General features: G+C 36.9%; 1 protein-coding gene and 1 long non-coding RNA gene across 3 annotated transcripts; one reads left to right on the forward strand and one right to left on the reverse strand.

The window, feature by feature from the left end:
- The first annotated feature begins 8,004 nt into the window (after positions 1–8,004).
- LOC132617759 (uncharacterized) lies at positions 8,005–9,353 on the forward strand. The gene is made up of 2 exons (XR_009573823.1): positions 8,005–8,338; positions 8,419–9,353. It is a non-coding gene; the product is annotated as an uncharacterized LOC132617759 (long non-coding RNA).
- Positions 9,354–10,060: 707 nt separating this feature from the next.
- On the reverse strand, positions 10,061–18,536 carry LOC132617110 (cold-responsive protein kinase 1-like). 2 transcript variants are annotated; one of them, XM_060332009.1, is made up of 7 exons: positions 18,183–18,536; positions 16,934–17,074; positions 15,851–15,963; positions 15,237–15,447; positions 14,918–15,155; positions 14,194–14,341; positions 10,061–10,675 (listed from the first exon to the last, which is right to left on the reverse strand). In XM_060332009.1, exons 2-7 carry the CDS (start codon positions 16,989–16,991, stop codon positions 10,349–10,351), a joined length of 1,095 nt encoding a protein of 364 aa, XP_060187992.1. In that variant the 5' UTR covers positions 16,992–17,074; positions 18,183–18,536; the 3' UTR covers positions 10,061–10,348. The 2 variants fall into 2 exon arrangements, with proteins under 2 accessions (XP_060187992.1, XP_060187991.1); XM_060332008.1 differs by having other exon boundaries at positions 16,934–17,093.
- Between the last annotated feature and the right edge of the window lie 6,834 nt (positions 18,537–25,370).

The following is a 25,370-nucleotide window of genomic DNA, read 5'->3' on the forward strand; positions in this document are numbered from 1 at the left end:
TGTTTCCTTCTGCTTTTGCCGTAGCAAATACTAAATGGACACGATTCATTTTGATCGTTTGGTCCTTACATTGAAACCTAATTCAGAAGGTCCGGTCTTGGTTTTGCCGTAGCAAATATTGAGTGGACACGATTCATTCTGATCGTTTGGTCCTTACATCGAATCCTAATATAGAAGGTCCGGTTTTGATTTGTTGAGCTCCTCCGTTTTCCACTAACCGGGGTAAACCTCGATGTGTGTACAATAGTCCCCTAGTGCTTACTTGAGTTGCAAGATCGGGTAAGCGCTATTAAGTCCCTACTCGTAGGGTGTGACCTCGAGTTTCCCGGCGTTTGTCCTTCTCTTTGTCGAGTAACACGTTGTACTTGTTGCCTCATTAAAAACCTTGTCGGAAAACCCATTTTGGGACAAAACCATACTAAGGAAAAGAGTGCAACACGCGTTTTCAGACCTAGATCCTAACCTTATCCGGTACTTTCTGCAAAAAAAAAAAAAAAGGTTTATAGATAAACACGAGGTGTCCATACCTTAGCAGTAGTATCCTTTACCCGTTACCTCGGTTATCTTGTACGGTCCTTCCCAGATCGGACCCAATTTTCCTTCGTTGGGATTCTTGGTGTTCAGGGTAACTTTCCGAAGCACTAAGTCCCCAACTTGGAAATGCCCAAAATTGGCTCTCCGATTGTAGTACCTTTCCATTCTCTGCTTCTGGGCTGCAATACGGACCAACGCGTTTTCGCGAAATTCATCCGTGAAATCGAGTTTTATGGCTACGGCCTCCCCGTTTGACTCCTCGGTGGTATACTTGAACCGGAGACTCGGTTCACCAACTTTTACAGAAATGAGGGCTTCGGTCCCGTAGACCAACGAGAAAGGTGTTTCTCCCGTGCTTGATTTCGATATGGTTCTGTAAGCCCACAATACCTCCGGTAGTACTTCCCTTCAGTGATGCTTTGAAGCTTCAAGTCTTTTCCTCAAATTTTGAATTATGATTTTATTCGTGAATTCCGTCTGTCCGTTTGCACACGGGTGATATGGAGTTGATACGATTTTCTTGATCTTCAACCCTTCGAGGAAATCATTGACTTTGTCGCCCACGAACTGAGGACCATTATCACAAGTTATCTCGGCAGGGATACCGAAACGACAAATAATGTGGTCCCATATGAAGTCAATGACTTCCTTTTCTCTAATTTTTTTATAGGCCTGCGCTTCAACCCATTTGGAGAAATAGTAAGTCATAAACAAAATAAACCGGGCTTTACCTGGTGCCCATGGCAATGGACCGACAATGTCTATTCCCCACTTCATGAAAGGCTAAGGTGACACCACCGAATGCAGCAACTCCCCGGGCTGATGAATCATCCGGGCATGTCTCTGACACCCGTCACATTTCCGGACAAAATTCTTCGAATCTTCCTCCATCTGATTCCAGTAGTAACCGGCTCTGACAATTTTTCAGACCAAGGCTTCTGCACCGGAGTGGTTGTCGTAAGTCCCCTCGTGCACTTCTCTTAAAACATACTCCGTTTCTCCGGGACCCAAACACTTGGCCAGGGGTCCGAAAAAATATCGTCGATACAATTAGCCATCTACCAAGCAGAAACGCCCAGCTTTTGTCCTTAGTGATCGTGATTCTTTTGGGTCACTCGGGAGCTTTCCATCTTGCAAGTAGTCGACGTACTTGTTACGCCAATCCCAAGTTAAACCCATTGTGTTTATTTCGGCATGTCCGTTTTCTATCGCCGAATTCATCAAGTGCACCGTAGTCCCGGGGTTGATTTCTTCCCCTTCGACCGAAGATCCCAAATTGGCCAATGCATCGGCTTCACTATTCTGCTCCCTCAGTATATGCTGCATAGTCCATTCTTTAAGCCGGTGTAGTATCACTTGGATATTTTCCAGATATCTTTGCATCCGTCCGTCCTTGACCTCGAAGACGCCATTCACCTGGTTAACGACCAAAACTGAATCGCACTTTGCCTCGATTATTTCGGCTCCCATACTCCGGGCCAATTCCAAACCTGCAATCATAGCCTCATACTCGGCTTTATTGTTAGTCAATTTAACAGTTCTAATGGATTGTCAAACGGCATCCCCGGCGAGGGTTCTAAGGACGATTCCAAGCCCGGAACCTTTGAGGTTCGATGCTCTGTCCGTGTGCAGCGACCAAATACCCAAAGCTTTTCGCGAGGTTAGCAGAAGTTCTTTCTCAACCTCGGGGACCATAGCCGGGGTGAAGTTCGCCACAAAATCGGCCAAGATCTGGGATTTAATGGCCGTCCGAGGCTTATATTCGATGTCATATCCGCTAATCTCTACGGCCCATTTAGTTAGTCTACCCGATAATTCCGGTTTGTGCGTGATATTTTTTAGGGGGTAAGTAGTCACTACACATATCAGATGGCATTGAAAGTAGGGCTTGAGCTTTCTCGAAGCACTCACCAATGGCAATGCCAACTTTTCCAAGTGGGGATAACGGGTCTCCGCATCCCCCAAGGTTCTACTCACATAATATATAGGGAATTGCGTACCTGACTCTTCTCGGACCAAAACGCCACTCACCGCTACCTCAGAGACGGCAAGGTAGAGAAAAAGTTGCTCGTCCGCTTTTGGTGTGTGCAGTAGCGGTGGGCTAGACAAGTACCTTTTTAATTCTTGTAAAGCTCTTTGACACTCCGGTGTCCAAACGAAGTCATTCTTCCTCCTTAGTAAGGAGAAAAACGGTGACTCTTATCCGAAGACCTCGTTATGAAACGACCAAACGCCGCTATCCTTCCGGTGAGCCTCTGCACTCCTTTGACGTTATTCACCACCTCAATATCCTCGATGGCTTTGATCTTATTCGGGTTGATTTCAATTCCCCGGTTTGACACCATGAAACCCAAAAATTTACCAGACCGAACACCGAAGGCACATTTTTCTGGGTTAAACTTCATGTTATGCATGCGAAGTACATCGAAGGTTTCCTGTAAATGCTTTAAATGGTCCTCTATTTCTAGGGACTTAACAACCATGTCATCAATATAAACTTCTATTGTTTTCCCTATTTGTTCTTCGAACATCCCATTAACTAGGCGTTGGTAAGTTGCACCGGCATTTTTTAATCCAAAAGGCACGACATTGTAACAGTAAGTCCCATATCGGGTAATAAAGGATGTTTTCTCTTGATCCTCCAGGTGCATCCGAATTTGGTTATACCCGGAGTAAGTATCGAGAAAACATAACATCTCATGCCCGGCGGTCGCATCGATCATTCTATCGATGTGAGGAAACGGAAATGAATCCTTCGGGCATGCTTTGTTTAGATTCTTATAATTAACGCACATCCGAAATTTATTACCTTTTTTGGTACCACTACTACGTTAGCTATCCAGTCTGGGTACTTTACCTCCTGGATAGAGCCTATTTTTAAAAGTTTTGTTACATCATCCTTTACGAAGGCGTGTTTTGCCTCTGCCATGGGCCTTCTCTTCTGCTTCACCGGGGAGAACCTCCCGTCTAAGCTGATTTTGTGAGTTGTCACTTCTGGTGGCACACCTGTCATATCTATATGGGACCATGCGAAGCAATCGGCATTAGCTATAAGAAATTTAATTAAGTTGTTCCTCAGCTCCGACGTTAACCCCGTGCCCAGGTATACCTTTCTGTCCGATAGACATTCGAACATGGTGATTTGCTCCAACTCTTCTACTGTTGACTTAGTTTCATCGGAGTCATCCGGTATGCCGAATGATCTAGGTACACCGAAATCATCCTCTTTATATCCCAGTTCTAACCCCGTGTGCTTTAGTTGCTATTTGGTGTCCTTTCCCTCAGTTAAATCTTCATCATTTTGATCCAATTTTTTGGGCGAGGTGTCGCTTCCTCGATCGCGAACATCTCCCTTGCAGCGGACTGTTCACCTCGGATGGTTTTTATCCCCTCCGGGGTCGGAAATTTCAGCAGCTGATGTAATATCGACGGCACGGCCCTCATGCTATGTATCCAAGGTCTACCCAGCAATGCATTGTACTTCATATCTCCCTCGATTACATAGAACACCGTTTGTTGGATAGTGCCATCAATGTTGACCGGTAAAGAGATCTCCCCCTTCGTGGTTTCGCTCGTCATGTTGAACCCGCTGAGCACCCAGGCTACCGGTACGATCTGATCGAGTAGTCTTAGCTGTTCGACCACTCTCCACCGAATAATGTTGGCCGAGCTACCTGGGTCAATCAAAATACGTTTAACCTGTGTTTTAAAAATAAGTATAGAGATTACCAATGCATCATTGTGCGATTGAATGATGCCTTCTGCATCCTGGTTGCTGAAAGAGATAGAACCCTCGGGTAAGTAATCCCGGCTGCGCTTCTCACGCACAATAGAAACCTTCGCCCGTTTCATCATCGGCCCTCGTGGGGTATCGGTACCCCCGATTATCATGTTGATTATATGCTGAGGTTCCACTGGTTCGGCTCGTTTATGAGTCTCCCTTTCCTTGTAGTGACCTTTGGCTCGTTCACTTAGCAATTCTCGGAGATGGTCATTCTTCAGTAACCGAGCCACCTTCTCTCTTAGCTGGTGACAATCCTCAGTTCTGTGTCCATGGGTTCCATGATATTCACACATCATGCTCGGGTCCCGTTAGCCCGAGTCCGACCTTAGTGGTCTCGGCCATCTTACATCTGTGATGCCGATATCCTCGGCAAGTCTTTGTTGCTGACCGAGCTTCCGGCATCGCTCCTAAATGATATACCTCGACTGTTCGATGGGCGCTCGGCCCATTTATCACCTCGCCCAGAGAAATGACTCGGGCCAACCCTAGATTTTCCCGACCTGAAGCTTGGCTTTTCCGAATGAGAGTATGGCCGATACCTTTCCCTCGATGGTCTGGCCTCCGGTTCGTAATTCCTTTGCAATCTTTTCGAGCTTTTGTTCATATTCACGGGCCCCGGGGGAAGCTCGAGTTGGTCATCCTCTACCTGAATCTTTGACTCGTATCAGTTATGGACATCCGCCCAGGTCACAGCCTCGTATTCCAGCAAGTTTTCCTTTAGTTTGAATGAGGCCGTCGAGCTCCGAGAATTGAGTCCTTTGGTGAAAGCATGTGCAGCCCATTCCTCAGGAACCAGAGGGAGCTCCATTCGCTCCCTTTGGAATCGGTTGACAAATTCACGCAATAGCTCGTCATCCCTTTGGGCTATACGGAAAATATCCGCCTTACGGGCCTGCACCTTTTTGGCACCGGCGTGTGCTTTTACGAACGCATCGACGAGCATTTCGAAAGAAGTGATTAAATGCTCGGGCAGATGGTCGTACTAAGTCAATGCTCCCTTTGACAGAGTTTGAACTTCTTCAGCAACACGGATTCGATTTCATCTTCTTACATATCTTTACCTTTTATAGCGCAGGTGTATGAAGTCACGTGTTCCTGGGGTCCGTTATGCCATCATATTTCGGGATATCCTGCATCTTGAACCTCTTCGGGATCAAGTTTGGAGTCGCACTCGGGGGAAAAGGCCTTTGGATGTACCTCTTTGAATCTGGTCCTTTCAGAATAGGCGGAGCCCCCGGGATTTGGTCCACCTGAGAGTTATATGTTTCCACCCTCTTTTCTGTCGAGTCTACCCGCTTAGCCAATGTTTCGAGCATTCTCAGAACTTCGGTGGATGATCCAGCTCCGGATCCATTGCTCTCAACCATCCACGTCTCGTCCCTTCTAGGTCCAACAACACCTTTCGCCCTTTCCGGGGTCGTTTTATCACTTTTGTTTTGCAACTGGGCTATTGCGATCCCTTGTTCGGCAATCGCTGCTGTCTGTTCCTCCAACATTTCAAAAATTAAACGTAAGTCAATATTATCATCCGGGGCGTCCGGTACTTTTCGGCCTTGAGTCCGGGACAAAGTAATTGAATTGTGAGTATTTAAAGGATCAGTGGCTGGCAGGGCGGCATTCTCCTTATTCACGGTATTTTGCCGGTTAAGGCCCTCCCTCGACTTAACGGGGTTCGGATCAGCGGGATTTGCTGGTAATCCTCGTGGCCCACTGTCTTCATTTTCGGCCACTATCTCGTTGTTGTTGACGTGACCAGATTGTCCGATGTTAGCCATTTGGTCCGTTTTCATAGAGACGAACAAAAGATTTTTTCGATTCTGACGGGTAAGAGATTAGAAACTAAGATCAAAGACCACTATTATCCTAGCCCCACGGTGGGCGCCAAACTGTTTACCCCGAATTTGGATAATCAATTGAATTTGTAAATGAGGTATAGGATATGTGGTTGAGCTCTAATCTATTTTGATTGTGAGAAAATGGATTAGGATCAACTACGAATAATATGAATAATAATCGATGGTTTATACTAAACGTATGTATTAAATAATGTATTGAGTATTGTTTGATTGAACAAAGCCAAAGAACACACTAGATCGGGACCAAAATCAGAGAATGAGAGGGAGAGATCTTATATATTTTGCTGTTACAAATGTTCTAGATCTGAAGAAGTCAACCCCTCAAAGTAGGGTAATGGCCCCTATTTATAGTTTTTCCTTATGGGCCTCATACAACATAAGCCCTTTTGAATAAAGAAAAACCCTAAAAAGGATAAGGTTGGTTGTACTGTCTGACACCCGTACGATTGATAGTACAATGTGGCAGAACGGTTTTGGCCCGTGGCAACTGTGTAACGGATCATTCGGACCAACGGCCACGATCAACCGGGCCAACGGCCACGATCAAATCGGCTATGGAGAAACCGGACCAAACGGTTTCCTTCGCCTTCTTCAAATCAAGCACTCCTCCGGTTCGAATGGAAGTCTTCCTGCTCGTACTTGTCTATTTCTTCCCTCGATCTCCGATCTCATCGGTCTATCACATGTCCGATTTTTACCGTATACAATCTGTTGTGGAAAAATGATGGGGATGAGCCGACCGAAATCGTGTTTTATTGCTTGGCTAAGGGTGCTATGATGTTTTTCAATGCAACTACTGGTAAGATATGGAAGAATGAAATAGTCAAGGAGTTTGCTTTGTGGCCTATTTCCCCGAATTCTTTTCCGGATACTTCCCCGGATTCTTCTCCGGCTACTTCTCCTCCACCTCCACAATTTCTCAGTCCTGATGCAAACTTTCATTTACGCATGGTTACCGCGACTGTACCTGCAGTGTTCACTAACAATACATTCTATTGGTTCACCTTGGACATGTACTTGTATGCTTATGATGTTAAGGCTAGATGATGGTTCACATCACAATGTCTCTATGATCAGTTTTTAGCTCAATGTCCCAAACTGCAATATAACACCCGCTTTGCAGTAGCTCCCATTTTGGTTGGCCTCCCACAAGATGGGAAATTCGTGGTGTTTCTTCCTCAAGAAAGTTCTGAAGAATTAATAATGGCCTGCTTTAAGGTGGAGATGAAGGCTAACTCTTTGAATGTGTTGACGGAGTTAGTTCGGCTTGTATACCTTGTTCAAGAAAGTTCTCTGCTCGACGCTCTTTGGTTCGATGATGGCAAGGCAATGTGAGTACCCCTTTTAAATTGTCTTTATTTTGGTAAGAAAGTTCATTTTTAATTTTACAGAATTACTTCCTGATATCTTTTAAGAAGCCTAAGTCCTGTTTGTGTATTCTAAGAAATTGATCTACCTCACCTGAGCCCTCATCCTATAGAAATATGATGGCCAGAATATGGTGCCAATTTAAGGTTGAGCCCTAAGGTCGAGTTGCATTTTAGTAACACAATATCTGACCTTAGTGTCCCATATCAAAATAGCTTGGGATGAGTTGAAACGTGATTCATTCTCTGATGATATAGAGCTACAAGTAACTATAAACACCAAGGGACACGAAACAATAAATTTGTTTAAACAATATAGGTGCATTTTATAGATCATTGTCCCTAGTAATACGTTTTGAAATATTAACATTTTTACATAATATTCTAATATGAAAAATAAACAATTATGACAGTGTTACATTATAAATACTTGGTACTCCTTCCGTCCGCTGCAATTGCAATTTTGTCGATAAGGGGGCAAATTTTTGGACAAAGGGAATATTGTATTTTTTGCAAGTTTCTAGATTCATCAATGCTAACAGAAAAACATAGTTGTTTGTCACCTCTTTGTCATTTCTTTAAGGGATAAATAATTATTTGTTGCAAGTAAAGATAATGAGTGTAATTTTATCTTTTGATCCACAACAACCGTTTGAATTGGTTTGATGATGTTTGTCAAATGCACTAAGTAGAGGCATTTGTCAAATGCTATGATGATGTTTTGATTTTGGGGAGGTCCCAAACTACTATCTTTAGTTGTATGATTATGTATACAAAAGAGGAAATGTAAATTAGTTGTGAGTAATTTCTTTTACGCTTTTTGGTTTCGTGTGCCTTGTTTATCTTGCCTGAATTCTGCTAATGATTTTCTTGACAGGAGTGTTGAAGGTTGAAGAATACTAGTTGCAATAGAGGCCTAATGGTGAGGAGTTGTTGGATCCATACTTTTACTTCTACTTCTTTCTGTTTTGAAAACTATTGCATCAGTGGTTTCCACCTTTCTTCGTGGGGTTAGCCATTTTTTCTTAAACTAGCACTTAATTTTTTGCCTTGGTGGGGGTTGGGGGATGTTGGGGATTTTTCTAGTTGTCAAGAGATTTGAAATTGCTATTACTGGAAAGTTTTGAAATTTCAGTACTTCGCCCTGGAGCTCAGCTGTCCAAATCTAGAAATGCGTAAAACTTTGTTCTAAGTTGTTTGATTTCTATCAATATGAAACTTTTGGGGGTGGTGAAGAATTTGGTAATGCTTTAATGGATTTGTAGTATGATATCCTTTAAGGCAAGAAATTTCCTTTCCTTTATTAGCAAAGTTGTTGCTACCAGTTTACCGTGGTTGCAATTATTTGTTCTTTTTGAAGATTTTGGTAATGCTTTAATGGATTTGTAGTATGATGTCCTTTAAGGCAAGAAATTTCCTTTCCTTGATCAGCAAAGTTGTCACTACAACCAGTTTATTGTCGCTGCAATTATTCGATCTTTTTGGATGCAGAAGATCTTATGGAGATACTCCTCTAAAACCTTCTTTTTGCATAGCAGGCATCTTGTTCCAAGGGTTGTGTCAATGTTGTTCGGTTCTTTTCTTTTTTTTTTTTTAAATAAGGGTAACAGAATGTTGTTTGGTTCTTTAAGTTAATGGATTCAATATTAATATGTTGCTTTAGCTGTACTCAAATGTGCTACATTGTGATGTACAAAGAAACGCACCAGATTATGTTTTATGTTTGCATTTAATCTTTGCCTGCTGGTTGAAAATCGCGAATGAAGAAAGGCTAATTTAGACTCGCGAACGATTGCAGTTGAAAATCGTGGATTTGAAGTTTCAAATTTTTGATATACGGGTCTGAAGTTGAGTGCCATAGTCTAATTTCAGAACCATATGTCTAATTATGAGCTTTACTTTAATTTGAACAGGCGTCGAAAGGAGAAGGCTGAAATTAAATTCTAAATTAGACCTGAGTTATGAAGTTAATTTGCAGAGCCCAACTACGGACCTGCATATGAAGTTGGCACAACCCCAGGTTTAATTTGAAGTTAGCATAACTATTAAAACATGACATTATCGCGTACCCCTCGTGCATGAACTAGCTTTATACATAAAAAATTGTGTATAAATTGGGAAGTTTTGTAAGTAGAGCAACTGTGTAGAACTTCAAAAAATTGAAGCAATCGATTTTGATTGCAATGTTTTCTTTATTATCCTTCTTTGCATAACCTTTTTATTTTCTTTCTTTGGAGATCGTAAAATTAAACTAAAAACCCAATTAGATGATACTAATACAAGATTAATCCAGACCCTTACTTTCAAATGCAGCGATTAAAACTGGGATCCAAATAAAATAAGAACAGAAATACAACAGTAGAAAAGTAAAAGAAATTAAAGATAAAACAATTCGCCTAGTCTGGTTCTATGCATGTCGATCCAGAGACACTATTAACCTCCAAACAGCGTTCACTGCATCACTTTAAAAGAAAAAAAGAAAGCTTTCGACGATGCAGAATGACAAAAATATGAGCACCTTTAAGGATAAAACCAAATAATTAGAAAAAATAGGGTATCATTAATTCACATAACTTCTTCCATTTTTTTTTTTTAATACAAAAGAAATTCCCTACAGCTTCTGTCCAACTGTAGTTGGTGTACATATGCGCCTAACCCACATATCACGTGTTGCAATATCCTTATCACTGAACCCAAAGCCCCGCGGGCAATAGTTTCTTCCTAAATTCCTCTTCTTTTGTAGAGCTAAAGCTGTCAACTCATCCTGAGTTGAAATATTCAATTGCCATTCACAAATGAAAAATTGATTATCTAGGGGTCACCTGAGTAATTGTAAGAGGTACAGAACTCATTTGATGACTTGTACTGCTTTCAGATGACTTCAGTTTTAATTGTGTGCTACTAGAACCCCCCGAATCTTGGAAAAATCCTGGTGGTGTGAGTTCATTCTCATTTAGCTTGATGTTTTTTGTGAGCATGTCAAGAACCTGGCTCATCATCGGTCTTCGATTTGCAGTTTCTTGTGTGCAAAAGAGAGCTACCTTGATGTACTTGAGGACTTCTTTTTCTGGAAAATCGCCCAGTTCTGGATCGACCAACTCCAAAAGTTTTCCCTCTTCATAGAGCTGCCATGCCTGATGCAGTAAATTGTAATTCGATTTGTCATTAGATAACAAAACCTTTGGGAGCTATAAGAATGTTGGGTGCTGTATTTTCAAGAGCAGTTATCATGAATTCGCGAGCAGACAAAAAAGGAAAGGAACAAATATTATTTGCTATAGTTACTTGAAAGTTTCCTCACTATTTAGCCTGAAAACTAGCAAAATTTACATATCTAAGTATATTTTCACATTTCTTGGTGTTGCTTGCTCTTTGTCTATTTGAATGACTGGTAAATGGTGTTCAAGTCAAATATATGGCTGCCTCCCAATTACGGCCTTTACGCTACTAGTATTATGATGTGAGCAGTTCAAATTATTATAGCAGGATACGCTACAAAAGGATACATTTAGAGGCAAAAAGATACAAATCCATACAAGAAAATTTAACTTCAGCAAATATTCAGCATTTGACTCTTTGCAAGATTGACAATATTTGCTTGGCCAGAGATTCATCATAAGAACTGATCAGAAGGCTCTGGAGTTCTTAATGGAGCAAAAGTTACACACAAACTCCCAAATTATGTGGTTAACTAAGCTGATGCCTTTTGATTATGTTATTGAGTACAAAAAGGGAATTGAAAATAAGGTTATTGATGCTTTGTCAAGGGTAACTAGTGCTGAGTTACTCACACTTGTGATTTCAACAACTAGTTCTCAGCTGATGGATGATATTGCTCACAGTTGGGAAACAGATGTTGATTTGAAGGCTATTGTTGCACAATTACAAGCTGGTCAGGGCCCTAGTCAGTTCTCATGGGTATCGGCTGAGAAGGAGGAAGGGTAAACTGGTGGTTGATAGAGTACCACAACTGAGGTTTTCCATCATTTCACTTTGGCATTGCACTCCTCAAGGTGGTCACTCAGGTGTAGAGGCAACATTGAGAAGGGTTCTCACCTTCTTTTACTGGAAGGGCATAAGGAAAGATGTCAAAGTGTTGTGCAGAAGTGTGACATATGCCAAAGAAACAAAGCTGATCTTGCAGCTTATCCAGGTTTATTACAACCATTGCCCATTCCTGGTGTGGTTTGGTCTCAGATTAGCATGGATTTCATTGATGGATTACCTAAGTCCAAAAGTCATGAGGTTATTTTAGTGGTTGTGGACAGGTTGAGTAAGTATGGTCATTTCATAACTCTCAAACACCCATATTCTGTTCAAACAGTAGCCAAGGCATTCCTAGATATTATTGTCAAACTACATGGTTTTCCTGATGCTATTACTAGTGACAGAGATGTTGTTTTCCCAAGTTCTTTTTGGCAAGAGTTGTTTGCCTTACAAGGAGTCCAATTACATACTTCTACAGCTTACCATCCTCAGTCTGATGGACAAACTGAGGTCTTCAATAGGTGCTTAGAAACCTATCTAAGATGCTCATGTAATGAGAATGCTATTGATTGGTTTGACTGTCTTCCTATGGCTGAATACTGGTACAATACGTCATTTCATAGTGCTATACACACCACACCATATGAAGCTTTGTATGGTAGACCTCCCCCTCTACACTTGCCATACCTTCCTGGTGAGTCTGACTCAGCTGAAGTGGATAATACCTTGTTGAATAGAGAATTCAAGTTACAGTTAATGAAGCATCATTTAATGAGGGCTCAGCTGAGAATGAAGCAACAAGCTCATTCTCATAGAAGTGACAGAAACTTTGACTTTGGTGGGGTTTATTTCAAGGTTCAGCAATATAGGCAGGTGTCTATTGCTACGCACCCTTATCATAAACTTGCTGCTAAGTTCTATGGTCCATTTCAGATTACTAAAAGAGTGGGTCAGGTGGCTTATACTCTCTTGTTACCAGACAGTTCATGTGTCTCTGCTTAAGAAGTGTTATGCAGTACCTGCTCAAATTTCTATTCCACCTTCTGTTGATATAGCTGATCCTAATTGCCCTCAACCTGAAGCTATCTCACAAAGGAGGATGGTCAAGCGTGGGAACAAACCTGTGGCTCAGGTACTTGTTAAGTGGCATGGATTACCTGCCGACAATGCTACTTGGGAATTTTTCAACAATCTCAAGACAAGGTCTCCTCAATTTGATCCTTGAGGTCAAGGATCTCTTGATGAGGGGAGTACTGATACATGAATTAGTATCAGCAATTGAAATGAGTTAGTTACAGTGGAATTCCAAAAGTTAAATGGTAGTTAGTTGAATTAGTTATTGGCGGGAAAGTTAGTTACTGTTCCACTAGTTAGTTAGAGCAAGTTGTTAGAAGCTAGTTAGTACTTAGATTCAGTTAAGGTTAGTAATTCATTCACTATAAAGCATTGTAATACACTACATTGGAATCATCTATGAAAATACAATACACAGATTCTACTCTACTTCTATTCCATTTTCTCTCTTTCAGCTGATCAACTCGAGTTGTCTCTGAATAACTCCTGTATTGGCACAGAATTACTCGAATTCTATTGAGTTCCTGCAATTCTACTAACAAACACACCCATTTGGCACAACAAACGGGACAATTGGACTTTAGATCCTCTTTCTCAGAATAACATGAATCCTTGATGGTCGGCACAATCTCCTATTGCTGTAAAGTACCATCTTTTACCAATGAATACCTTGTCGGATCAGCTCCACTTTGTAATAGCATTATCTGTTTGCACTCTTGTGCCTTTTCCCAGATTGGAGAAACAGGTTCAAATACCCTATTGTCTTGTTCATGTTTCTTTTCCACTCTGAATCTAGAAATCTCATATTGCACATATTTACATTTGAGACTCCAAACAACTATGCCTTAGGGTCAAACTGTATGAGTTCTCCCTATCCATTCCACTCTATTTGGGCTCATTTCTTTCCACTACTAGTAAATTAGAGGTTCTCTAAATCTCACACCTATTCCTAATCAAATATACAAATCTTTAATGAGACCAAAGACTACAAGACTACTGGTAAACGACGGACATAAGGTAAGTCTAATTTTTCATACAAGGAACCAAATAAGTGTGATAACAATGATTAAACATTAGTTCAGAGGCCATGTAAATCCTTTGATTCCAACATGCTCTGCTCTAGCTAAAACCACACTAATATTGGTGAAACTCCAACAACTGTTCACATCTCTAGGGGGAGTAAAAGATTAATCAGACACTATTGGATATTTTTACAAGACAATTTATTTAAAGTATTGGAAAGAAATGTGCCCCAAATAGAGCATGGTGGATAATTCATATGACCATCCAAATTAGTTGAGGCACATTTAATTTTTTGATTGATATATACTTATAAGAGATGGATTCACCCCTATTTATCTATAATTTGTTGACTGACATATATATAACAGAGATGGATTCACCCCTATTATCTATAGAATCGCATCTTGATGTGCCTGGGAATTTTCATATTTTAAATAACAATAATCAGTATACGCAAATACTAGTAGCAAATGCAAGTAAACAACCTCATGCAATAAACTGTTGATTCTATTGGGAAACAGAATGGTAGATCTAGAAAGAAATCAAGGAAGCTGAAAATTCTACCCACCGATTCCAGGAGTAACTTCTGCCCTTGCCATGTACCACTGCCACTACTCCTGCCACTAACTGTTTCAAGTATTAGGACCCCAAAACTGTAAACATCAGCCTTGGACGTTAATTGACGGCCCATTACATATTCGGGTGCCAGATAGCCACTGTTTAGAAAAACAAAGATATATTAGTAAGAACACTGCTTTCAGTTACTCCATGGCACCATTTAAACTTTTAAAACAGGACATCTTTTGGAGAGAATGCACCATTTCAGTAAGTTCATAGGTAAAAAAAGCACTTGATCACCAAATAGATCAATAAATGCAGAGAGCAAACAAACAAGAACAACTGAGAGATAGTGATTGGCAGTTGAAATTGAGAGAAAGCAAGGTAAGAACTATGAGTAGAAAATATTGTATAACTAAAGCTATTCTTTTTGGTATAACTAAAGCTATATTTGTATGACAAACAAAGCTAATAATTTTAGCATACTGTGGGAATAATAATGTGTATTTGAATGCCACATCCAATATTATCACCCTTTTCGAGTCTTACCCTCCCCCTAGCTCCACCCATGCCCATATCCATCTCCATTCCCCAAAGTGCCCTTCTCATCATGCAGGTAAGTATCCCATAGGCAGTATAACTATTTCTAAATCTCTCTATTAAACAAAGTAGGAAGGACCAATTTCTAGCCACAGAAAACATTGAAGTTTCAACAATAAATTCAGGAGACTTACGTCGTTCCTTTTATCTGTGTGGTGATGTGAGTGATATTGTCTGGAAAAAGCTTTGCCAGTCCAAAATCTCCAATTTTTGGTTTATAATCCTTATCAAGCAGTATATTACTAGCTTTGATGTCCCGGTGCACTATATGTGGCACTAGTTCTTCATGTAGATAAGCAAGACCTGTAGCAGTACCCAAGCAAATAGCAGCCCTTGTCTCCCAGTCTAATTGAACATTCCTAGTCCCGGAACCTGCAAAGCAAGCACCATTTTCAGTAACCCATTCATAGATGGTGAAGTTTTTTTTTTTTTTTTTATTTCAAGCAAATTTACCAAAAAGTGCTCGATCAAGGCTCGTATTGTCTAAATATTCATAGACCAAGATCCGGTTATTTCCATCAAGGCAGTATCCAATCAACTCAACCAGATTGGGATGTGTGACATCTGATATGGTTTCAATCTCGGTCAAAAACTCACGCAACCCCTGCCTCGATTCAGCAGAAAGCGGTTTCACAGCAACTTCTATTCCACTTCTTAGAGTTCCCTACAAAGTCGCACTAAAGTTAATAATCATTCAAGAAGCATGTCAATGCACCATAAGAATTAAGTCCAAGGACTTCGTTATTCACTAAAACTCTTAGTCTCATATTACGTATATGCCAAAATCATGAACTGACACTTGCAGGACTTAAAATGTTTCGGAAAAAACTTTCTTTAAGAGGCAGAAAATATGAGAATTAAATCACATAGTAACAAGTTTTGGGTGCAAACTTTTGTAGAATCGCAGATAATATATCTCTTCCTATAAATTATAAGACAAAGGTTTAAAGGTTCCGGTAATGTAACTATGCAAAGAGCACCATGCGAATTGCAAGCAAATGGAAGTTGTCTGTGCAATAAAGCTCTGGCATGAAAAGGAAGAGAAGTATTTACAGAATAGAGTTGACCTTGTATACTGTCCCAAAACCTCCTCGCCCTATTTTATTACTTTGGTGGAAGTTGTTGGTTGCTTTTCGTAATTCACTATATGAAAATTTCTTTGTCTTTGTAGTGGAGCAGCCTGACATAGAAAATATAAGTGTGTCCATGAAATTGAAACAGAATGTAAAATTAAAGTTGTCGCAGAAAAAGATGGATAGAAGGATATCTTAAGCAACTAATGTAAGAAATCGCATATTCACCAAATTTTCATATTTGCCCCACAAACAAACACTAGATGGAACTTTTTCATCCTTTAACTGTGATTATTGATGCAGGCAGCTGTATAACTTTTTACATGCCACTTGGTACAGTAAAATTTTCTTTTATCAAAATAACTAATAGTGGTGCCACTTGACCAACTGTCTTTTATCCTTACCCTTTATAAGATGATCTGAGACAGATATCTGAGCAAGCTAGTTAGCGGAATACTCAAAGTTCTCGATCATTAGTTAATGTTAGAGAACTTCCATTTTTCCAGATCCGGGAGAAGGGTTCAGTCACTTGTCAGTCAACATAAAAACGGTCTAATTACAATGAATTCTCTAAATACTGGACAGAGTAGTCACACGGTCAACACAACTAATCAGATTGAGATATAGTTTTGATTGATTGGCTTTTTCTTTTCGTTTGGAATCAAAGGTCAAATACAGATTGACCCCTCGGATCAAAATCAAAATATCAACTACTTCTGGAACGTCTCATCATCTATATGGCAGACATACACACATTATATTCATTCAGTACCCTATTTCAATAACCAAATAATCTTGAATGAATTTATGCAAATCCCCTGTGATTACAGCAGTCTAAGGGATATCTAGATTACTAGAAAAGGAAAGAGAAAAACGATGAATTGGAGCGATTTACAGAATGCCACACCAATCATGATAAAATGAAATGCCACATACAGATCAACCAGCTATAGAGGAATATAAGAATTAACGCTGAAGGCAATATTAAGTTATGATAAATTCATCAAACAACTAAATAAATCATTCAACTGAGAAAAAACTAATCAACTTATATCCAAGATTCAAGTATGCACCAACCTCCAGTATCTCGTGTATCTTGACGCTGAGTTGAGGCACCAAAGCAGCCGCAATTCATTTCAATCTATACTTTAGTAGGTTCCTTACTTGACCATAATGCTTGTTGACATGAGAATTACATGGTAGCCATCCCCAATTTTTCTGACAGTGAAAATATTCACTGTTGTAAGATATATTCAAAGCAAAAGTTGTCACTTCTCCTTTTAAAAGAAAATGAGTACTGGAATAAACTGGACCAAAAGGAGCAGAATTAATATCAAGGAACCATATAACCGACTCCAACTAGTTTGAGATTGAGGCATAACGACAATTTCAATAGAAACACATTGTCTGCAACTCATGTCAACTATTGGAACTTATGCATTCCGCCGATAACATATTAACTTTTGTAGTCCTCTGTCCCATTTTATGTAATACACTCTCCTTTTCAATATGTCGCAAAAAGAACCGCACAATTCCTTTTGATTATGATGTGTCGAACTGTTGTAGTTTAGTTATACTTCTGGACCGGTGACGATTCTACTGCAGTGAACTTGTATCTCCTTAAAGACAGCGAAATATCCGCGCCTCAGCGTGAATATTTATTTATTTATTTATTTATTTTCAACTGTAATTTATCGTATTTTCACCAACACGAACTAACCAAATAATTAAAACAAACAGAAGATTGCACTTCAGTCAATTGATGCATTTCATTCCTTCTGAAAATCATTTATTTATACGTAAAAACAATTTTAAACCCTAAAAAGAGAATATCATTTATTTATGCGTAAAAACTTCATGAGCACAACTTACCAAAAATTTAAAAAAAAAAAAAAAATTGTGAACCAATCACATCAACCATTTTTGCAAATTTCTATAAAATAAAACCTCCAACTCTGATTAAGCTTAATCACTTCAAACTTAATTATCTTAATTAAATTCTCTACTGTTGATCAGCATGGCCAGCAATTTTAAAGCAAAAAAAAAAAAAAAACTAAAATTAGGAAATTAAACTATAGTTAGCTCAATTCAAATCCTAAATAGTACTCCCTCCGTTTCAGTTTCAATTTATCTGAACCTATTTTTTTATTAGTTCGTGTCAAAAAGAATGATTTACCTTAGTCACACAAAATATATGTGGCTCATTTTACACCACAAGTTTAAAAGTTTCTCTACTTTATTAAATTCCGTATCCAGTCAAATGAGTTGGCATAAATTAAAACGGAGGGAGTAGTAAATGAGAGAGATAAAATAAATTGTTACGTACCTTTTAAAATTTTGGAACAACAGAGAATTGTGCTGGGAGATGTGAAAATGGAACTTATTTTTGAGTTTAAGAAGAGTGATTTGAGAGTGAAAACGATGCCCCGAAATGATCGATCGGACGGTAGCAGGCGAAGAAGGAAAAGGAGAAAGAAGACTTACCCGTTTGGATCGGCTTACAGCTTAAAGTTGTTTGCAGCTTATAAGCTAGTCCAACTTATTTTTTTTGACTTATAAGCTGAATTTTCAGCTTATAAGCTGCTTTAGATAAACTAAGTTAAATGAGTCCAATTATTTTTTTGAGCTTATTTTAAGCATAAAATGACTTTAAGCTGGCCAGCCAAACACTCAAAAAAGCTGAAAACAGCTTATAAGCCAATCCAAACGGGCTCTTATGTTATAGCTTTGCTTTTCAAGCCGGTATTGTCTCATCATTTTTCATTTGGTTATTATGGGGAGAGCGCTTTGATAGCGATTGGCTCTTGTTATAAAGACGCTAGCTGTTTTTGTCAACTACCTCAATCACGAGTCCCGAACCAAAATGCCCCGAAAAAATTATTTTGAATCAAAATATCCTAATAAAAAAAATTATTACAAAAATACTTTTAATGCAGTAAAATACTGTGCTAAAGCAGTTCACGGAGATGGAGCCGTTAACTGTTTTAGCACAGTAAAAATACTGCGCTAAAGAATTTTTTTTTTGCATAGCGCAGTATTTTACTGCGCTATAGCGAGCACTAAAAAAAAATTGGTAAACTTTTTTTTGTAACACTTGGTGTGTTTTTTCATGCTTTGACCAATGATTAGTCGTGTGTCAAGACTCCGAAACGTCAATATTTTATATAGAACCTGATATTTTTTTCTGCGTACAATAATGCAGGCTCAATACATCAAGGATACGTAGACATTCGGATCGTCATTTTAGGGGTTGAAAAGGTGTCTGAAGTAAGTTTTGTTTTGAAAAGAATTAGTGTTTTTTCCATACTTTGACCAATGATTAGTTGTGTGTGAAGACTCCGAAACGTCAATATTTTATATAGAACCTGATTTTTTTTTTGCGTACAATAATGTAGGCTCAATACATCACGGATACGTAGACATTCGGATCGTCATTTTAGGGGTTGAAAAGGTGCCCGAAGTAAGTTTTGTTTGAAAAAACTTAGTGTTTTTTCCATACTTTGACCAATGATTAGTCGTGTGTCAAGACTCCGAAACGTCAATATTTTATATAGAACCTGATATTTTTTTCTGCGTACAATAATGTAGGCCCAATACATCAAGGATACGTAGACGTTCGGATAGTCATTTTAGGGGTTGAAAAGGTGCCCGAAGTAAGTTTTGTTTGAAAAAATTTAGTGTTTTTCCATATTTTGACCAACGATTAGTCGTGTGTCAAGACTCCGAAACGTCAATATTTTATATAGAACCTGATTTTTATTTTTATTTTGCATACTATAATGTAGGCTCAATACATGAAGGATACGATACGTAAACATTCGGATCGTCGTTTTAGGGGTTGAAAAGGTACCCGAAGTAAGTTTTGTTTAAGGTTTAAGTGTTTTATTTTTTAAGGTTTTAATTTAAGCGTGTTATTTTTTAATCAAGACATAAATTTATTTTGAATATAAATATAATTCTAAAAAATATAGGGAGAAAAACTAGTTGTAAAGTGGTCAAACTTTAGATGGTCATAACTTTGCGCTCGGACGTCCGTTTTACGCGTTTTTTTTAGAACTTGCATATTTTTTCGAGATCCATACGGACAAACTGCCGCAAGGTGGTTTGGCCGAGCCGATTTAAAAAAAAACACCTTTTATCACATTCAATTTCAATTTTCCCCCAAATTGGCGTGAAATTTTCAGTTTTATTTACTTATAATATGATGATACACAATAGATTTCAACGTAAAAATCCCACGGTAATGTAGCTATGAATGTCAATTTCACTTCTGTGGTTTCAATTTTTGAAAATAAAGCTGACTAATTTTCTCGACATATAAAGTTGACTAAAATAACCTTACAGTCAAACACTAAGTTTTTTCAAACAAAACTTACTTTGGGCACCTTTTCAACCCCTAAAATGACGATCCGAACGTCTACGTATCCTTGATGTATTGAGCCTACATTACTATAAGCAGAAAAAAATATCAGGTTCTATATAAAATATTGACGTTTCGAAGTCTTCATACGCGACTAATCATTGGTCAAAGTATGAAAAAACACATTAAGTGTTGCAAAAAAAAAAAAAAAAGTTTACCAAAATTTTTTTTTTAGTGCTCGCTATACGCAGTATTTTACTGCGCTATGCAAAAACAAAACAATAAAAACTTTAGTACAGTAAAATACTGCGCTAAAGCAATTAACGGCTCCATCTCCGTGAACTGCTACTGCGCTAAAGGTATTTTTGTAACATTTTTTTTTGTTGGGGTATTTTGGTTCAAAATAATTTTTTTGGGGGCATTTTGGTTCCAGACTCCTTAATCACATTGCTATCCTTTGTTTTCATTTATGTTAATTTATTTAAGACTTAATGCATATGGAGCTCCCTAAATTTGTCCCCTTTTTTTTTATTTTGATACTTTAACTAAGTGTTGTTTTTATTGAATCCTGAACTCATCGTCAAGTATGTCTATCAAATCCTTTAAATTTGATTTTTATTAGAAGCAAAAAATAAATTGTGATTTTTTTTCCTCTCAATTGCTGCTAATTTTAGCTTAAAAAAGGCATAATTAAATTAAAAAATATATATTAGCATGCTGCTATATTGAAGATAGAATACTATGTAAGTTAGATTGTGTTTGATAGACACACTTGAGGCCAAGTTCAGAGGTTCAATATGAACAATATTTAGTTAAGATGTCAAAATAAAAAAAAATAAAAAAAAGGACAAGTTCGGGGGTTGCATATGCATTAAGCCTTAATATAATGACATTGCTATCCTTTTCATTTTAAATCAAGAGCTGCAGGAATCATCTCTCATCAATTCAATTTTAGTTTGTCCCAATACATGAAGATTCTCACATAATTAATGTTGATACATCTTTTCCCATAAATAATTAATGTTGATATTTTCCCCTCCTTTTTTATCAATTCATACGTATGATTATCTTGTATATAATCCATTTTTGTTTTCTTAATTTATGGTCTTTTATTAGCTATATTAGATTATTTAAATTATCTATATTATATTAAAAGAAGGTTAGTCTAGCTTAATATTAAGTCAAGTGGTGTAATATGAACAAGCCACTTGGCAACAAATTCTATTTGTCTCAAATTTTATAAAGAATAAGATGACAATATAAAATGAACTCACCTAATTTAGTGTATTTGATTGGAGAAATCTAATTAACTAATATTATGGGATCTAATTAATAATCAAGAATACTCCGTAACATATAATATTACATGATGGAATTCAATTTTATTTTTTTTTACTCAAAGTGTTGAAGCACACGTATGCTAAGGTAAATGTGATATAGGTTAAAAGTGAAAGGAGAAATCATTGAATTCCAATGAATTATTCGCGCCCTTAGATCCAATCAATATGATTTGCATATTATTTACTGCATTTACTACTTATAATCTGTTTAATAATTGATTGACAATCAAGTAAAATAAATGGTAAAAAGTGTTGAAGCACAAGTATGATGAGGCAAATGTGACATAGGTTAACAGATAATTAGTTGATACTCACATAATTTGGTGTAGATTGGAGAAATATAATTAATTGATATTATTGGATCTAATTTATAGTCAAGAATACTCCTTTATATGATAAGATATAATATTGTCCTTTGTTACTTTGGTTAAAAGTCAATTGAGATAATAATGTACTCACCTAATTTGGTGGTTGGAGAAATATAATTAGTTGATATTCTTGGATCTACTTTATAATCAAGAATACTCCTTTAAATAGTAACATATAATATTACATGATAGAATTTAATTTTTTTAATTAAAGCGTTGAAGCACACGTATGCTAAGGTTGATGTGATATAGGTATCTTCTAAAATGAGTTATTTATTCACTAAAATTCCATAGTTTAATGGAGTTTAATGGGTTTAAATTTGACTTGAAAGATAATTAATTTTCAAAAAATCGTGTTAAAAGTCAATTTGAATTTAACTTTGAATTAAAAGGTAAAAGTACCATAATTGAAATGATACATTGTAATAGCTTCCTATTTTTTAGCTATAAATATTTTACTAGTTCTACCTAAACAATTTGTTCCCAATTTGTCGCTCAAAATTCGGAGTTACCATAATTGAAATGATACATCATAATCTCTTCTTATTTTTTAGTTACAAATAATCTACTACTTCTACCTAAATAATTTATTCCTAATTTGTTGCTCAATATTCGAAGTTACCGTATGTGAGATGATATAACTTATAAGGAATGCTTATATATGACAAAAACTATTCATATGGTGTAAAATGAGTTAGAAAGTTAATCAATTAGCAATCATTCAATTTTACATTATCTAAATATGCAAGAAAATCCCGTTAGTATATACTGTCCTTGATTTAGGGAATAATGTATACACTAATCCAATTTGAACAAACAATTTATTAGAGTTTCAATTATAACAGGAGTGTTTCCGTTTTTGTAATCTCAAATTGTATAAATTGAGGTATGAGTTGTGATGAACAATGTAATGAGTAACACTCGTTCCTTTCTCTGCCTTGTCAATTTTCTTTTCATTTTTTGTGTTTCAAATTTTTTCGACCGAGAAAGTAATGTTTTTCATTTCTTTTGTTTTAGGTACAATCTGATTTCAGTGGAAAATAAGTTACAATCTAGATGAAGTTTTTGTCCTCGAAGTGTGAAAATATGTATCAAGCAGATAATTGCTATTTTGATCAACTTATTTGTTTAGTTTTGGCATTTGGGTTATTAACATTTTAACTTAAAACACTTTCGTTTTGAATTTTTTATGGTCATTTCGTTTTACTTTCTTGCAGTTCAATTTCACATGCTTTAATTATTTTTTCTTGATTCGAGGAATGGGAATTATAAACTTGCCAATTCAATTACCATATTATTAATTATAATAAGTTGTTTTGTTGTCTGGTCTCACTAAGTTCTCAAATGAGGAAGAACAAAGCTTGACCTATTAAAGTAAGTTAGTTTTTACATTGTTTTGTTTTAAGGTATATTTTACATAATTAGCGAGGAGCATATCTGGGTTTCTTTATGAGTTTTGAAATTGGCAATTTCAGTTATGTATTATCTATATGATTTTACATCTTTCACACATGAGGAGATCTCAAAAACCAAAGAAAGAATAGAGAGGGTCTTGGCTTCTATGTAAAATTTGAAACTATGAAGTTAAAGCTAAAAAGTGTGTTGAAAGAATATTTAGTGCTCATATGAAGTAATATTGGCTTGATCATAATTATTATTTGAAGAAAGAGGCAGAGTCGGGATTTTTAATTTAAGGATTTTGAATCCCATTTTTTTTTTTTTACTGATTAGGTTTTGAATAAATTATTTAGATATATTAAATAAATATTTAAATTTAAATACAAGATTTCTGCCAAAGTTACTTAATTTATGTAATAGACTACCTTTTTAATCTATCGCAAAAAGAATGACACAATTCCTTTTGATTATGATGTGTCGAACTGTTGGAGTTTAGTTATACTTTTGGACCAGTGACGATTCTACCGCAGTGGAGTTGTATCTCCGTAAAGAGAGCGAGATATCTTTTATTTTCAACTGTAATTTATTGTATTTTCACCAACACGGACGAACCAAATAATTAAAACAAGGAGAAGATTGCACTTCAGTCAATTGATGCATTTCATTCGTTTTCTGAAAATCATTTATTTATACGTAAAAATAGTTTTAAACCCTAAAAAGAGAATATCATTTATTTATACGTAAAAACTTCATGAGCACAATTTACAAAAATAAAAATAAACATTGTGAACTAATCTCATCACCATTTTTTGCAAATTTCTATAAAATAAAACCTCCAACTCTGATTAAGCTTAATCACTTCAAACTTAATTATCTTAATTAAATTCTCTACTGTTGATCAGCATGGCCAGCAATTTTAAAGAAAAAAAAATCCACTAAAATTAGGAAATTAAACTATAGCTAACTCAATTCAAATCCTAAATAGTAGTAATTCAGAGAGAGACAAAAGAAATTGTTACGTACCTTAAATTTTGGAACAACAGGGAATTGTGTTGGGAGATGTGAAAATGAACTAATTTTTGAGTTTATGAAGAAGAAAAAATTGAAAACATAAAGGCAGTGATTTGAGAGTGAAAACGATGTCGTTAGTGTGGAAGAAATGATCGATCGGACGGTAGCAGGCGAAGAAGGAAAAGGAGAAGAGCCCGTTTGGATTGGCTTATAAGTTAGCTTATAAGTTGCTTATAAGCTGTTTTCAGCTTTTTTGAGTGTTTGACTGGTTAGCTTAAAGTTATTTTGTACTTAAAATAAGCTCAAAAAAATAATTGGGCCTATTTGACTTAGCTTATCTAAAGCAGCTTATAAGCTGAAAACAGCTTATAAGCCAAAAAAAAAAAAAAAAGTTAAAGCCCGTTTGGATTGGCTTATAAGTTACTTATAAGTTGTTTTCAGCTTTTTTGAGTGTTTGGCTGGCCAGCTTAAAGTTATTTTGTGCTTAAAATAAGCTCAAAAAAATAATTGGACCTATTTGACTTAACTTATCTAAAGCAGCTTATAAGTCAAAAAAATAAATTAGACCACTCCAACTTATTATTTTTAACTTATAAGCTACAAACAGCTTATAGGCATAAGCCCATCCAAACAGGCTCTTAAGACTTATCATAAGCTTTGCTTTTCAAGCTGTATTGTCTTGCCATTTTTCATTTGGTTAAGACATAAAGTAAGAACTGATGAAATTTTTGTCTAAAACAAGGTACAAATAAAGTCAAACCTTGTTTTCCGCATATAAAACACCCCCTCCATAACAACTTAATTTTTTCGAAATTAATTTTTTATGTTATATTTTATTTTTTTTAAAACAATATTTTACTTATAACAACGACAAATAACGTTATAGCAGATTGCTCTTTGTCAAATTACCCCCATATAACAGTTATCTTCTTTCTTTGCTAATATAATAATTAATCATCTTTATAAAAATAGAATATTTATGATTACCAATAATAAGTATAGAGATTTTAACCAAATATTTGATCCTTTAATATATT

This window comes from Lycium barbarum, chromosome 11, assembly GCF_019175385.1.
Source record: "Lycium barbarum isolate Lr01 chromosome 11, ASM1917538v2, whole genome shotgun sequence".
In the NCBI taxonomy this organism is placed as follows: Eukaryota; Viridiplantae; Streptophyta; class Magnoliopsida; order Solanales; family Solanaceae; genus Lycium; species Lycium barbarum.

Coding starts and splice junctions, on each gene's coding strand:
- LOC132617110 (XM_060332009.1), bottom strand. CDS start 16,991: ATGAATTGCGGCTGCTTTGGTGCCTCAACTCAGCGTCAAGATACACGA. Junction 15,448..15,850: donor GTTTTGGGACAGTATACAAG/GTCAACTCTATT, acceptor GCGACTTTGTAG/GGAACTCTAAGAAGTGGAAT. Junction 14,342..14,917: donor ACACAGATAAAAGGAACGAC/GTAAGTCTCCTG, acceptor TTTTCTAAACAG/TGGCTATCTGGCACCCGAAT.